Raw genomic sequence first — 17,207 nt, forward strand, 5'->3', positions numbered from 1 at the left:
AGGGGTCTACAGAAAGAAGCTCAAATACTTGAAAAAACAGCAGAAAAGGTTTATTTCTGGCACCTGAACTTTTCATCTGGAATTAAATCATATCTACTTCAAAACTAGAAAATTACTTACTCAAGTACTCTATAATTTTAGAAACATTTACAATATATTTACCTATGATAGAAGGCGAATAACCACATAGTATTTTTAATTTGGTATCCTATTCTAATAAATACCATCTCAATAAACAATTTATCTTCTTGCATATAAAATCTCAGTGTTATCTGCTTTTCATTAAAACCATACAAGATTATTATACAATCCTTTCTACAAGTTTTCATCTACTATATTTAGGTTTTCTTGGATTTTCAATAATTTATATTTTTTATTATTTTTGACACTTCTGGACACACTAGCTCATTAACTGAAAGCCACTTTTTAATTCCAGATGAACAGCTATTAAATCAGCCTGAAGATTCCTTCCTGTTGCTGGATAAGATTCAAGTCATTTATTATTAACCAACTAGTTAGTTAGATATCAACATTGTTACAGCTGCTCAAGGCTGACCATCTTAGTTTTTTAAACTGCTTTACTATATATTCATATAAAAGATGCTAATAGGACTAAGATGACAGTCAAGGAGAGAAGAAAAAAGGGAAAAGTCAAAAGAAAAGGTTTATTAACAAAATGTAATCAGGAACTCTAATAATAGCCTAATACTTTTGCATTGTGTTTTAGAGTATACAATATTTCACATTCATTACTCTATTTGACATAAACAACAACTCTGTTGAAAAACTATCAATCTGATTTTATAAACAAAAGACTTGAGGGGGCCGGCCCTGTGGCCGAGTGGTTAAGTTCGCACTCTCTGCTTCAGCAGCCCAGGATTTCGCCAGTTCAAATCCTGGGCGTGGACATGGCACCACTCATGAAGCCATGCTGAGGCAGCGTGCCACATGACACAACTAGAAGGACCCACAACTAGAAATACATAACCATGTGCTGGGGGGCTTTGGGAGAAAAAGGAAAAATAAAATCTTTAACAAAAGACTTGAGGTTCATAAATGTGGAAATGCCTTGTTCAAGGTCACATATCTATGAAGTAGAGAGCAAGGAAATACACTCAGGCTTTTCTCCATACTCTTTTTGCCATACCACGGTTGTAAATGCTATCCATTTCCAGAGGACGCATTATTATGAAATAGACCAAAATTATAGAAAGGGAATTAATCCTAAGAATGTAAACTGACAGAAATTGAAGTGATGGTCCATAAGTCAAATCTTTATAATAGTTAAATAAAATAAATAAAAATTTCCTCACAAATAGTTCTTCTTTAGTTGACCAGAGTGATTCTTTCTTGAGTTCACATTTCTTCCCAGTTTCACTTTCTTGCTAAAGAAATAAAAAATAGAATTCACAGGAGTTTAAAATGGTATCTTTCTGAAAACCATGAAATTCATGGTTTCTGAAATTCATGCTCTTGACCCAGGTAGTTGACTTTCAAGTCATCTTTCCCAGAGAAACTATGAGATAAGAATAGAAATATATGTAGGAAAAGACACTGTAGTATGAGTTACAAGAGCAAACAACTGGAAGCAATCTAAGTTCATATAGGTTATATATGTAAAGAATATTTAATTATTTGAGATAGGATCATAAGTGAATAAAAAATGGCTAAAAAATTGCATTAACACTTGATTCCAAGTTTGCAAGATAAGATTTAAAAAAGAAAATACCAAAATATTAACTATAGCTATCTCTAGCTGGTAGGAGTATCAACAAACTGTCACTATGTTTTTATTTTCTGTATTTCTACAGGAGTATGTATTATTTTCACAGTCAAAAATAAAAAGAATCACTTTTAAAAGATTCTATCTAAATCTATATTTAGAATTGAATTTTAAATCCCCCTAATTCAACAAGAAAGTTACTCTAATTGTCCAAGACATTCATCTGTAATAAACTGAAGACAGCCTTGTATACAATCATACTATCCTTCACATTCATATATGTAGACCATGTTCTAGACACAATCCTATTACGTAGATGGCTTAAGTAAAAATTACAATCCCTTTGGATAGAACGGGGGGGGGGCATATCATTTTACATCAAATCTGCAGTGATTCAGTAATAAAAATTCAGAAAAATTTTAATAAGAAAGTTGGAAAGGGCAGAAAAAGAAACGTACTCTGTGCTTGCTTAGAGACTAAAGAGAATTAATGTTTTCATTTACCAGTATTAAGATTAAAAATTTATATTCCAAGCCTACCATGTGCCCTTTTACTGAGTACTTTCGTAGACATCACCAAGTGGAAGGTGCAATCAGAACATTTTACTCCCCACACCTTTTCCACATCCTGCTCTACTCCCTCAAACTTGCTCATCCTCTTGAGCAAGTTTTTATTTCCTATCTCACAGAACCTACCCAGACACTCGGACTATAAGCTTGGGAAATATCCTATATTCTTTCCCCTCGCCTCATTTCTCATACTGAGTCAATCACCAAGGCCTGGAGATTCTACCTCCTAAAGGCCTATCAAACGTTTCCTCTCTGACTGCATTTCATGTTAGCATGCCCAGTGCCTAGAATAACTAAATGAATGAATGAATTAGATTCTGAGAAAGCTAACAGAAAAAAGCAGGGTAGACCTGTGTTTCAAATTGCTATTCACTGTGCCAAAGTCTAATATGACATTTATTTTGTACTGTATTTTTATTTAGAATGTCATGAATTCTGAAACAGTAAAATAAGGACAAAGAAAACTATGCTACAGAATCAAGAGTAAAATAAAATAATTATATTCCCTGAGATCATTATATAACAAGTATACCTTGGCTATTAAATGACAAGTGTTTTCAGGTTCACAAAGACTGTTTAATGTTTCCCGTATCACTGGTGTATGATGCTCACTTCTCATCTCTCCCAGTCTGGGATCTAATGAAATATAGCTTGGGTGACACGAGCCCTGGGAGAATGTGCGGTCAAAGTAGGTATTTAAGAAGATTAATAGCAGCCATAAAGGATGGACCAAAGAATTCTGTGACTTAAACCATAACAATTTCCAGACTGTGAGCAATGGGCCAATATGGGATAGAATTTAAGGAAAAGAAAAAAAAGGGCTATAAAAAAAGATTAAAGTACTTAATAGGACAAGAAGACTAGGGAAAGAATTAAGAACATATCAGAAAAAATTAAAAATAAATACAGGAGGAAAGGGTACCACAAGGGAAATGCATATCCAAAGGTGTGGCCAAAATAACAGAGCCTAACTTTCTAAAGACTAAATGCTTATAATATTATGTAACCTGAATACAGATTCTGAAAGAGTCTGGAGCTAAAGTGACAATGTAAATTCATAATGCAAGTAGAATAAACCTATCTTTATAAAGAGATGTAAAGTTATTAAACTTAGGAAATCATCCCTTGGATTTCACCAAATGCCATATTAAACTAACTTACCTAACTCTTCACTATAGTGGAAATTGATGCAGAAGTGACTTCTAGGATATATAAACCACTTGGTCCAATTAATGTCTTCTGTAAAGTGTCAGCTAATATTAAATCTTTGGTAATAAAGACCCCTCTGTCTCTAAAGTTCTCAATCTGGCTAGAGGATACCTCAGTATCCATTCCCTTTCTTCCTCTTAAGTTCATTAAGGATAGCAATGTACCAAACTGAAAACATTTCCCAGAACCCTGTTGTAAGTTGAGGGGGAGGGATGGGAAGTGGCACAACCATGACTAAATTCCAGCCAATAACAAAAGTTATCAGGTGGGGTTTCTGAAAAAGCTCCTTAGAAAGTAGGGAGGAACTCACGTGGAAAGACCTTTACCCTGTTCTCTCTCCACCTTCTTCTTCCTCCCTGGAAAGTGGACATGATGGCTAGAGGTGCCATCTCATAGATTAGAAAGACAGACACCCAGGAAATTAATATTATGGAACTGCCAAGCAGCTTTGGTTACCTGCTTCTGGGTTTCTTTCATAAGAAAAAAATAACTCTATCATCTTTAAGCTACTGACTTTAGACTTTTTAAAGACAGCAAAAGGTATTCTTAACCAATAAAGGGAGAGAACTTTTTCTGGGAAGTAAACTGGATGTACTGAATCAGGATCTCTGGGGCTTTGGTCTGGGAATCCATATTTTTAAAAAGCTCGCTAAGTAATTCTGATGCAGCTGGTCCACAGAGGGCATTTAGGATTCACTTATAAGAAATAAGAAATGATTCTCTCCTTTTATATGAAAATGCCAATATATAGGCTAAATAGGACACACACTTTGTTTTTTCAGTAGTAGCTATAAATTTACATAGTGCCTGACACACACTAAGTTTTCATCAAATGCTTAATTGCTGCACCTTCCAATCACTTAATTCTTATCCTCTTACTCAGTCCTATCTTTATCCAGTAGCTGTTTACAGGAGGGGACAACCATAGACATGACTGAGAGTGGAGCTAACGGACCTATGTGGGAGATTAGAATATTAAATTTTGATTTCATGAGGTCAGTGTTCTCACCTAAAAAGCTAACTAGTCTACAAACAATATCCAACTTACTGATCTAAAAAATAGGAAATACTCTGAAGAATTTTCTTAGACCAAAGTGGGTAAGACAAATTATCAACATTCTACGAAAATAGGATAGGACATTAAAGATCAAAAGGAAAATAAAAATTTCTAGTGATATTACACATGTTTTATCCTAAAAAATTACTTAGTAGATATTTTGTTTTACTAACTTTATCTTTCTGTGCCTGTTTACTAAGGCATCTCCTACACTTACCGGCATGGCCAAATGTCTGATATAATAGTACAGCCTGGAAATCTATTAAAACAATCAGGAATAACAGTTTTATTTGTTGTCATTTATTATATACTGTCAAAGAATAACTGTATTTTTAACATTTACCTTATTGACCAACAAATTCCTATACTTAATACTGGGTGTTGAAGATAATTTTTTGGATGCTCATAGTGTCAATACAAATATCTAAAGTACTTTTTAACATTCTAAGTTTCTATTTGCAATACTTATTTAAAAAATGTTACTTACAGGTATTTTGTTACTTTCTGATATTGCTTCATCATTAAAAGTGCCATTTGTTTCTATATCAAATCTTGGCCTTTTTCTAATATTGATGGCTTCCTCTTGTTTGTGAACTTTCACTTTGATTTCCAACTCTGGTCTTGTGTTCTTGAATAACTGTTCTAATACTTCATCTTCTATGGCTAAATCATCAATTTCTTGTCTTTTTTCTGATCTTAGCTTTTCTGTAGAAAGAAATTTACTGGCAGAATTTTTCACAGTGGATTTTAAATCTGTATCTGTAAGTAAGTTATCTGTTTTTTTCCCTTCAGGCTCATTCTGAGATAGATGTTGCTCTCTATTTTTCCATATTGAGGGTGTAGCAGGTTGTGTTTGTTCTAAAAGAGAACAAGACATTTCTATTCTTGCTGATTTAGATGAAGAAATTTCTTGATTTTCTTCATCCCTTTCCCTTAGATTTAAAAAAAGAGAGAAGAAAACAAAAAAAGAAAATGAACATAGCTAAGTAATTTTTTGGTTTGGCAATATTCACTCCCTCCCCCATTTATTTCACAATATTCTTGATTTTATTAATTAACAACATCACTGGAAATCAAAAAATAGACATCTGAAAACAGTACATCATTCACATACACTCTGTTTTGATGCGACTGATCAACCCTACGGCTAAAACAATTTGGAGATGTGTATCTTCTTTGCTGAAGTAGCAGTAGCTGATAAAGCAATGTGGAGGAAAAGGTAGAAAAACATAAAAATACAAAGGACTTGTTGCCAGGAAACAATAGCTTACTCTATAATTGAGGGAACTTGTAGGCAGGGAAAAATTACCCTGGAAACAAAACCTGACAGGTTAATGAGAACTTGATTCAAGACAGTAAGTCAGAGTGGCTAAATCCAGAATATAGTACACACTATACACTGCAAGCAATATGTAAATAGTTGACTAAGAGTTTTCTATTCGACACTACATCATTCATTCACATAAGAGTGGTTAAGATTTGTCGATCTCAATGTCATGGCCCGGGGTTCATTTGCCAGTCTGGGAACCACACCACCCGTCTGTTGGTTGTCACATTGTGGCAGCTGCATTGCTGTGATGTTGAAAGCCATGCCACCGGTATTTCAAATACCAGCAGGGTCACCCATGGCAGACTGGTTTCAGCAGAGCTTCCAAACTAAGGCTAAGAAGAAGGACCTCACCATCTACTTGCAAAAAAATTGGTCATGAGAACCCTGTGAATAGCAGTAGAACACTGATATAGCACTGGAAAGTGAGAGAATGGCACAAAAAGACTGGGCAGGGTTCTGCTCTCACAGTACACAGGGCCGTTAGGAGTCGGAATTGACTCACTGGCACTAAGAACAACAAGGCCCACAGAGGACATAAAAACTTGGGTCTCTGCTTTACAGGATTCATGTTGAACTGGAACAGTCAAAGTGATATTTTAATAAAGCTAATCTAATGTCAGGGTACTGGACAGACTGATCAAGAGGTTTCTGTAATAATTTAGGTGCTGAGAGTTTGAACCAGAGAGCTGGCAACAGAAACAGATGAAAAGGGAGGAATTTACAAGACACTGAAAATAAGAATCAACACTACTAGTTTGGGGAGGCAGAGGAGAAAGAGTCAAAGATCTTGACAAAGTGAACTACTAACAAAAACACACATTCAGTGACAGGGGAGAAAAAGCTATAGGCCTATTATTCGGGAAAACAGCAGGAAACTCCTGTGGAAAACTAGAAGTGAAATGTACAGGATGTTAGGGCCAAATATATTGATCATCTGCAATAAAATCATGAAACCATGAAAGTATAGTACAGAGTATATAAAAAGCAGGAGAAGGAAAAGGAGTCTTCCAAGGGGGTGAAGGGGAAAGTAAGAGAGGCAAAAGAATGAGGATGGGCCACCAACACAAAAACTGAGATGAGACTAGAAGAGGACAAAGGTTCAAGATTCAAGAGTTGAATGTTACCAAAAGGCTACTAGAGCTGGCAACTGTGTCAATGGTTACTTTCAAGGATGTCATGTCAAGATGAAATATTGCTGGTTAAGAACTATTTCATACAGAAATGGGAACAATAACAATAATCTCCTTTTTTGAGAAGTTTAACAGTGATTGTAAAAGACAAAAGGCAGTAGCTAACAGAAGAAACCAAGTCAAGGAAAGGTTTTAAAAAACAAAAGTCAGATAGAGCTTTTGAATACAGAAAAAAAGGACCTAGATGATATTAAAGGTGCTAGAAATTGAGAGAATAATTAATGGAGCATGGTCTTAAAAGAAGTGAGAGGTGACCAAGGGAAAAAGGTAGGTCAAAAGAACTAAGGTGTGGGAAAGCACTCCTTCAAGAGAAATGCAGCAAATGAAACAACAGAAGAAAAAAAGATCAGGGAGAATCTAACTTATGTGCTTTCTAAGAGGGAATAGGTCAAAGGGCATACTTAAGCAGAATAAGACTACCATTCTACAATCATATAACAAATATTAATATTTTTCAGAGATACAGGGAAGTATTAGTAAAAATATACCTTTTCCTGGTAGATGGCTGAAAGTAGTTTTTGATGGAGTTAGTCTGCTGCTGCTGAGAAGCCCGATCTCTACTTTTATTTACACTTGGGAATTTCGTTGGTGAAAGCTGATAGTTAGGGATTTTCATCCTAACCAGAGTATTTGATACTGTATTATTATTATTAGAGCTTATCTTGGGGGGTTCCTTCACAGTGAATGTTTCTTGTGAAGGCCCTCTGAATTTTTGTTTCAGTCTGGAGATTTTGATTTCTTTTGGCCTTTCACTCAAATCCATACTGGAGCAAAAGAACAGAAGGTAAACAGTCACATTTACAGCAATTTTTATCTAGAAACAAAGTCCTTTAAGTAGTACTAATGTAATACAGCTTTAGAACATAATTATCTTCAGACAACATTTCTGCGAGTATATTTTACTAACCCAAGAAAGTAGCTCCTTTGTCATCAAAGCTCCCTGAAGACAGATGATACCTTTTCTCTTCTTCATCCTCTACAGCACATATTGTCAGGCATGGTCTGCTATAAAAAACTGCCAGGGCCAGCCCTAGTGGCCTAGTGGTTTAAGTTCGGTTCCTGGGCGCCGGCCTACAGTACTCATCTATCAGTGGCCATGCTGTAGCAGCAGCTCACATACAAAATAGAGGAAGACCGGCAACAGATGTTAGCTCAGGGTGAATCTTCCTAAGCAAAAATAACAAAAACAAAAAAACCCTGCCAAATACACATGGAATACCAACCTAGTATCTTATGATAAATTAAACTATGTGATAATCCTAGGTAATTTTTGCTTTAGGGGCCGGTCCTGTGGCCGAGTGGTTAAGTTCGCCTGCTCCGCTTCGGCGGCCCAGGGTTTCACCAGTTTGGATCCTGGGTGTGGACATGGCACCGCTCATCAAGCCATGCTGAGGCGGCATCCTACATGCTGCAACTAGAAGGATCCACAACTAAAAATATATACAACTATGTACTGGGGGGCTTTGGAGAGAAAAAGGAAAAATAAAATCTTAAAAAAAAAAAAGTTTAGGGGCCGGCCCCGGGGCTGAGTGGTTAAGTTTGCATGCTCCGCTGTGGCAGCCCAGGGTTCGGATCCCGGGTGCGGACATGGCACTGCTCATTAGGCCACGTTGAGGCGGCGTCCCATATGCCACAACTATAAGGACCTGCAACTAGGGTATACAACTATGTACCAAGGGGATTAGGGGAGAGAAAGCAGAAAAAAAAAGTTTAAATTATTGCCAGGCATAAAAATTATTAAAAGACGGAAAGTCAGAAAAAGAATAACCTATCATTCCAGCATCATATATAATGGGGTATTTAGATCACTTTAGATGAACTGATATGGTTATATTCCAGCCAGATGGCAGTCTCTAGAGTAGAACTCTAGATGACCAGAAAAATTCTTTAAACACACACAGTTCTATTATGTATGGTTGAATATACACTGCCTCTGTTATTCTTATTTCACAATTTCAAAACATGAGTTTCTCTTAAAAAGTTCTACTTGGTCTTAATATAAAGCATGGTGTAGTAAAAATTTAAATATGGTCTAATACAGTGATATAATAAGTATCTTTCAATATGAACAGTTCACTATGGATTATTTAAAATAAAATATACTGTCTTAAATGAAAAATATCATAGAATATGAATGAACTAGCTTTGCTCTTCAAAAAAACTCCAAAAACAAAAAAAAACCTTTTCAAATAGAGAACCACTAAAAAACTATCTTTATGAACAAATATGAATTATTTAGATAGCCAGACAGACACATATAAGTATCTCCAAAATTGTAAGTAATGTTCTTTTTCTCTTTTTTTTGAGGAAGATTAGCCCTGAGCTAACTGCTGCCAATCCTCCTCTTTTTGCCGAGGAAGACTGGCCCTGAGCTAACATCCATGCCCATCTTCCTCTACTTTCTATGTAGGATGCCTACCACAGCATGGCGTGCCAAGCGTTGCCATGTCCACACCTGGGATCCAAACCAGTGAACCCAGGGCCGCCAAGAAGTGGAACATGTGAACTCAGCCACTGCACCACTGGGCCGACCCCGTAAGTAATGTTCAAATACAGGCAACATCATATAATGCAAACAAATTTATTTAAAACTTATTTTACCAGTCACAAATAAAGTAGTATAATTCTTTATAGTCTTCCCTGTACATTTGCAAGGAACAAAAAAAAAATTATCATAAGACAAAGGTTGGTAAACTATGGACTGCAGACCATATCTGGCCTGCCACTTGCTTTTGTAAATTAAGTTTTATTGGAACACAGCCATACTCATTCACTTACATGTTGTCTAGGGCTGCTTTCATGCTACAATGGCAGAGATGAGGAGCTGTGACAGAAATCGACGGCCCACAAAGCCAAAAATATTTACTCTCTGGTCCTTTATAGAAAGTTTGCTGATCCCTGTCCTAAAATATTATTTTCCCTGGCATCCCACTCTCCCATGCTTATCTCCTAAGAGATGACCTGATAAGGCACTGACTTTATTTCTTGAATATACTATTAATTTATTGATAGAAAAATAACAATAGTTCATTAACAATGAAGTTGTACCATGTATCTGCTTGTTCTGATTCTGTGTCAGCTACATATGTTGTAGTATTCACTGGGGCGCTTGGCATCAGTTTTTCATTGACTGACAAGCCTTGAGAAAAGCTTGACCCTGGAGTCGTTGTCTTCAATCCTGAAAATCACACAAGTGAAAGAATCACAACTGCTAGACACGAGATGAACATTTGGTCACTTAAAATTGTTAGACTGCCATGCTGAGGGAATTAACTAGGCAATACAGCACACGGTTGTCTCCAGTCAGTAGAGCCAACAAATACTTAACAAAATCACCTATTGCAGCCTGTTGGCATCTGTGATGGGCTTATCTAAATCAAATCATTTTAAAGATACATCACATCCTTCGTGGTGAAGTATTATTAACTTAAATAAAAATAGAACCAACTTAAATTCTAATTCAAATTATGCTTTAAGTCAGCAGACCCAAAAATCACATTTCTTCCTCACAGAAAGTATAACTACCCTATCATCTACACAAATCAAAATCAATGTGAGTTTTATTTTTAGAAGGAACACAATATCTGAAAAGAAGACATAAACAGTTTTAGACAAATTTTGTGGCTACTCCAGAAAACCATGATTATTTCATCATTTTATTTACTAGAACAGCGATTTAATTCAAGTGCAAGCAATTTAATTCTTCTGGCATACTTTTCTTCAACCTCCCGCACTGAATTAGGTGCCCCTCCTTTTAGCTCCCATCCCACCATTTACATCACTCCATAAACTTTTAACACACTATCACTAATTGTGTGACACGTGTTACGTTACTTAACTTCTCTTAGTTTCCTCATCTATAAAATGGGGATAAATATAATACTTTCCTCACAAGTTCTGAGGGAAAAATGAATTGATATAAAGATAGCACTTAGAAAAATGCTTGGAACACAGTAACCACTATGCAAGTGTAGCTGTTACCATTATCATCACTTTATACTACACTGGCTTACTTGTTAACTTTCCCTTATTAGACTTGGAATCTTCTTGACAAGAGGGACCAAGTCTTGCTCATTTCTATATCTTCAGTCCCTGAGCAATGTGTGGTATATAGTGGATAAAAATAAGTTAATGGAATTAAATTGTTAGCTGAAAATGTTAAAAGTTGACATTTCTCAAGTCTCTAAGCTAAATTATCAATCTGTTAGGCCCTCATGACATAGGATGTGTTTAATAAATGCTTATTACTGATTCTAAATTCAAGTATTTAAATGACTTCTGCCGTTTTCCTTACATGACCACCCCAGAAGCTCATTGGCATTTCCTTAAACACATATATCCCTAAAATTTATTTTGGCTTCCACAGAAGTTTGTAAAAGATGATAATTACAAATGCTTACATAATCACTAAAAGAAACAATTTATAAATCAAATCTAACAACCCAGAAAAACTGAGGTTTGTCAACAATAAGATTATTTACAATGTTCTCCTAGCCAAAAATATCATGAGGGCAGAGATCTGCTCTGATCTGCTCACTTCTTTATTCCAAATGTTTAGAATAATTACAAGTATATAACAAATATTCAATAAATACTTGTGGAATAAATAAATGAATGAATACGAACAGAAAGGACAAAAGAAAGGAAAGGAAAAAGGGAGGGAAGGAGGCATGCATTCACTCTGCTCCCCCAAAACTGGTTGTGTTCTAAAATTTTTTTAAGTTGGATGTCTATGGCTTAGAATCCACACACCTACCCATGAATATGTGCAAGAAGTAATACTACTCAAGACAGTGTAGATTTTTACCAATTCCTTATGATTTTGTTTCTTTATGAAATAATACAATAGAAAACGCACTGGTCTAGTAGTTAGAAAACCCAGATTTTAAGATTGGCTTGGCCATGAACTATCTATGGGACCTTAATGTTTCTCAGCCTTGAGATCTCCTACATTTTAATAGAAAGACAGATCAGATGATCTCTAAGCTCTTTCAGCCATAAATACACTTCCAACAGTGGATGATAAAATTTTGTTGCTCCACAGTGGCAAAAAGAATCTTGTGTACCAATGACTTAGTTCAATTAAGCAAAGAGTCATACTACAAATGAACACTGTGCTTGGTGCTGTGAGGGAATCCAAAATTATTAAGCGCTTATAATCAATCTATTGGCTGAAAGAGGCATGAAAACAACTGGTTATATTTCAAAGTAGGAAGAAACTCTAACTGGAATGCAAAAACAAAAAACAAAAACAAAAACAAAAATCAACCAATACTGGGGTATAGAATACAGAATAATCCTGACTTGGAGGAAAGTTATGGGAGACAAAACAACAAAGAAAAACTTCATGAAAGAGGTGAGCATTTGCAGAATGAGTCAGATTTTGAAGAGTAGTATTGGCATTCTAGGAACAGGGACCATGATGAGCAAGGTGAAGGAGTGCAGGAACTATACATAATAAGGCACATGTTAAAAAAAAGATGAGGATGGGAAGAGATAGGCTGTAGCTAACCAATTGATGGCTTGGAAGTTGAGACAAAGGGCTTAGGGGTTTATTCTATAGATAATGAGAGCTAGTAAAACCTTTTAAGAAAAGGGAAGGTGAGTCTAGAGGCAAAGTGAAATATTAACTGTAGAGATGAATATGGGGGCAGGACCATTACTCGGGGCAATTATAACAGCCCTCAGGAAAGAAAGACATGCAGGGTTCAAATAGGGCAGCGGCTGTGAGAGGGAAAATTTCAGGTCTACTAAGAATAAAAAATGACTGAATTGTGTACTCTGAGTGCCTGTTCCACATTTATAAAAGAGGACTCCTCTCTAGTTCAGTCTTTCCCTAGATATTCTAAGCCAGTGGTTCTTGGGGTTTGTATGAGAAACACGAGCTAAAAATTAATCAAACCAAACCAAAAACACCCAAAAAACAAAACCCAGATGCCTTGGCTGCACCCCAGAATATTCTGAACTACAGAGAACGTGAATTTGCCTTAAAAAATGTTTCTGAAGCATATATATATAGTTGAGAACTAGTTTTCTAAAACAGAAACAAAGGCCAATTCTCCCAAATTGGGGCTGAGACAAGGGGAGCTACTCTCTTAGACCCAACAATTCTGTTTTTTTAATACATTTTTTGTAATATTGTTAAAATCTGAAATTACTAATAGGTTTTTTTTTTTCTGTAACAGAAAAGAAATCCACTGTCAACAAAATAATATCTTTGGCACATGCCATTTCTAAAGGTTGTGCAGGTCTCTAACAGACAGCTTCTCCAAGAATATGGCTCTCCTTTGGTATCCACATTAAAGTAATTCTCTAAGAAAGGCTGAAGAGTTGGTCTTTAGCTTTTCACTTTAAGGACAAATTCTGGGAATGCTAGTCGTAAATTTTGGAGAAATATTCATCATATCACAATTCTACCAAAACAAGTTATTTGAACATGGTGGAAACTTCCCCATCACTTAAAACTGTATTTGAAGGTTACCTATGTACAGACAGAAACATACTTAGTGTACTCAGTGGGAAATGGAAGAGCTATCAGATGAATAAACATTCTTATGCAAATATTAAAATACTAACCTGTCAAATTTATGAGACATCAATCCTGTTACATCTGCTCCCATTACCTCTACACCATCACTTCCCAAAACTTTACACATCAAAATATGCACTGCAGTGTAATAATATCCTAACAGCTTTGACTTACAAGCCAATCTGAATCCAATTATTTGCTATGTGACCTTTGGCTAATCTTAACCTTTCTGTATGTTAGTTCCCTTATCTATAAAATGTACATGATATCATTTATCTTAAAAGGATTGTTTTGCAGATTAAATTTTGATGACATATGTAAAGTCTCTGCAAACTCAAGAAAGAGCAGTTATTATTAGCAATCATTATTACTAATGACCTACACATCTAATCAATTCCTGGTCATTAGGCTCTAAGGGCTTACTCCTTCCAAAATCTAGCTGAGCACTTACCTAATTTGTAAAACCTGTGTTGCAGAGTACAGCTAGTCAAGAGGTACACTGTCCAACTCCACAGATGCCATTCAGTAGGCCATAATGTGAATGATACCTGCTGGAGTGTATACGACGTAGTGCTGTCCTAACTTTTAGCCAAAGTCCAATAACTGCTGACAACTAACTATAGATAGAAGCCAGGAGGCAAATAAATGTATACAAAGTATAGAATGGATACTCTGATAGCCAGGCAAAGAAGAGAAAAGTTACTAGAGAGAACAAATGTAAAAATATCTAAGGTAAAAAAGAATAAATGAACCATCTTCACGATGGCAACATCAGCTTACTTTCAAGAAAAGTAGGGGAAAATAACAAGGGGATAATAGTTGCTGCCTCTGAGTACAATGGCTTTTGTGATAGTCAACACTGAGATGACTATAATATGCATTCTTCATCTCAGTAAATGGCATCATCACCCAACCAGTTACTCATGCCAAAAAACTAGAAGTTGTTTCTAATTCTTCCACAGACAAGTTCTGCTGGGTCCAGTTCCAAAATACATCCTGAATCTGTTTATTTTTCTGCATCTCCATCCACTATTACCACTCTGGTCTAAGACACCAGGCTCTCTCTCACCTGGACATCCACAATAGCATTCTACTCATAGAAAGCTCACTTCCATTTTGGAACCCTGGAATCCATGCTCCAGGCAGATGCCATTGTGACCTGTTCCTTCCACTTGGAATTCTGCTACCCAGATCCTCCCATGGCTGCCTTTTCTTGTCATTCAGCATGCATGGGGTCAAATATTACATCCTCAGTGAGACCTTCTCTGAGCACCAATCTAAAATAGCCTGCTCCCAGTCACTATTGCATCACCCTGTTTTAGCTTTCTCTTAGTACTTGGCCCTAAGAGAACTTATAAGATGTGTGTGTTTGGTTGTTAACTGTCTGAATCCTGACCTTTAGAATAATAGGTATCTTGTGTACTTTGTCTCACTGTACCTTCAGCACTTAGAACAGTGCCTAGTACAAGGCAGCCACAAATATTTATCAAATAAATGAATGAATGAATGAATGGACAAATAGATGAGTTTTAAAATATGGTGAAAATGGTTACCCCTGGCAAGTATCGAGCAATGTGCATACAGCCTATCATCAATTTACATAACAAATAAAGCTGCTAAAGAATCAATAAAATAATGCTTTAATTACCTGTACTGGGCTGGCCCTGAGGATCACAGTAATTCTCTGTAGTCATGAAAATAACTGCCAATCCAAGCTCTGCTTCAGGAATAGGTCTGAGACCCTGCCTATTAGAATAAAATAGTTTAAGTATGATAATGTATTAAAACTAACAACTTTTATTAAGATGATGTCAAAATGAATATATCCTTTTTTTTTCCTCTAAAGAGATACTGCCATTTTATGGTATGGAGAGAATTTCAAAAACAGAGTACTAGCTTACTCACTGGAGCAACATTACATTGAGCAAGTTCACCACCTTCTAGTAACTCAGTGATTTCATTTGTAAAATAAAGGTCTAGAGAAAAGGATACAGACCCTTCCAGTATTAAAAGTCTATAATTTTCAGAATAAGAAGAAAACACTAATACCCAAATGAAACAATAAAACAGATTTTTATAAGCAAATCTATGATTACTGGAATCCTAAGATAAAACTTAAGAGAAAGAAGAAGAGGGGAGAAGGAGAAGGTGAGAAAAAAGTACGAAGAACCGTATATAAGCTACATCTATACATGTGCTATAATTTTAAGTTTAGTAAATCAAATGATTTTACCAAATTTACATGTATTAAGGAATTTTATTAAAGGAATCTTATGGTGAACTTATGTCATTTTATAATGTGACTAATGACTTATAAAACAAAGATAATTAATACAATTTAATAATAACACAGTATAGAAACTACACCTCAAATTTTAAGAGCTAGAAAACTTAACATTTATTATAAAGGTATCTTAACTGGTTGCAGTAGTCTAAAAGGTGTTTCAAATGCTTAACATTTGTTTTCTGTATGCATTGGGTTAACTTAAATAAAGCTCAACTATGTGCAATTATAATAATATTATGCTAAGAAAAGACTTGAAATATTACAACCAAGTGATCACATATACCTACTTAAAATTCACGCAACTCAAAATTGATATTGTATTACCCTACTGTTCTTGAAATTGTAATTATACTATGAAAATTAATTATAAAGATTAGCTATATAAAATAAAAACATTTTAAATACATATTTAATAATGTTATACAGACATTACATCATCTTAAATGGGGAAACATTGGGAGCATTCCTTCTAAAGTCAATAATGAGATGAATGTGGCTACTAACACCACTTCCATTCCACACTGCTCTAGAGCTCCCAGCTGGTACAAAACAAAGAAAAAGAGACAGAAAAAGAAAGAGAGGGGTATCAAAGGCATAGGATTAAAAAGGAGGATAGAGGGGGCCGACCCGGTGGCACAGTAGTTAAGTGCGCACGTTCCGCTTCTGGGCGGCCCGGGGTTCGCCAGTTCGGATCCTGGGTGCGGACATGGCACTGCTTGGCAAAAGCCATGCTGTGGTAGGCGTCCCACATATAAAGTAGAGGAAGATGGGCACGGATGTTAGCTCAGGGCCAGTCTTCCTCAGCAAAAAGGGGAGGATTGGCAGTAGTTAGCTCAGGGCTAATCTTCCTTAAAAAAAGGAGGATAGAAACATTATTTACAGATGATATGATTTATACAAAAAAAGACTACAGATAAATTAGAAATAAAAGGTAAGTCTAGGAAAGTGGCAGGATATAAGATTAATATTTAAATGTCAGCTAAATTTGTATATTATCAATAGTAAACCACTAGAAAATACAATTAAAGAGACAATATCATATGTTTATATTATACCTATCAGAGATACAATATCTACCAGAGAATATGTAGTAACCTAGGAATACATCTAATAAAAGGTATTCAAGATCTCTACAGAGAAATTATAAATACTGTTAATTCTCTCCAAATTGATTTGTAGAGTCAATGGAATTCCTAATCAAAATCCCAACAAGGTTTGTGAAAAGATGATTCTAAAATGTATATGGAAAAATAAAGAGCCAACAATAGCCAGGATGCGTCTGAAGAAGAGCAGAAAGAGATTTGTCCTATTAG

The 17,207-nt window shown here is 35.7% G+C and overlaps 1 protein-coding gene across 7 annotated transcripts in view; it reads right to left on the reverse strand.

The window, feature by feature from the left end:
* The window catches only part of NBN (nibrin), a 45,363-nt gene that overhangs the window by 11,854 nt on the left and 16,302 nt on the right, over positions 1–17,207 (reverse strand). For 4 of the 7 annotated variants that reach the window (XM_070481322.1, XM_014853401.3, XM_044744102.2 and 1 more), the window contains exons 8-12: positions 15,256–15,353; positions 10,127–10,256; positions 7,567–7,842; positions 5,046–5,490; positions 1,314–1,385 (exon numbers count right to left, since the gene is read on the reverse strand). In XM_070481322.1, the coding sequence (XP_070337423.1) occupies positions 1,314–1,385; positions 5,046–5,490; positions 7,567–7,842; positions 10,127–10,256; positions 15,256–15,353 (1,021 nt within the window). The remainder of the gene's footprint in view (positions 1–1,313; positions 1,386–5,045; positions 5,491–7,566; positions 7,843–10,126; positions 10,257–15,255; positions 15,354–17,207) is intronic. The other 3 variants (XM_070481325.1, XM_070481324.1, XM_070481323.1) reach the window with 1 other exon arrangement.

The sequence above is a fragment of the Equus asinus genome, chromosome 12, assembly GCF_041296235.1.
Source record: "Equus asinus isolate D_3611 breed Donkey chromosome 12, EquAss-T2T_v2, whole genome shotgun sequence".
NCBI classification, from domain to species: Eukaryota; Metazoa; Chordata; class Mammalia; order Perissodactyla; family Equidae; genus Equus; species Equus asinus.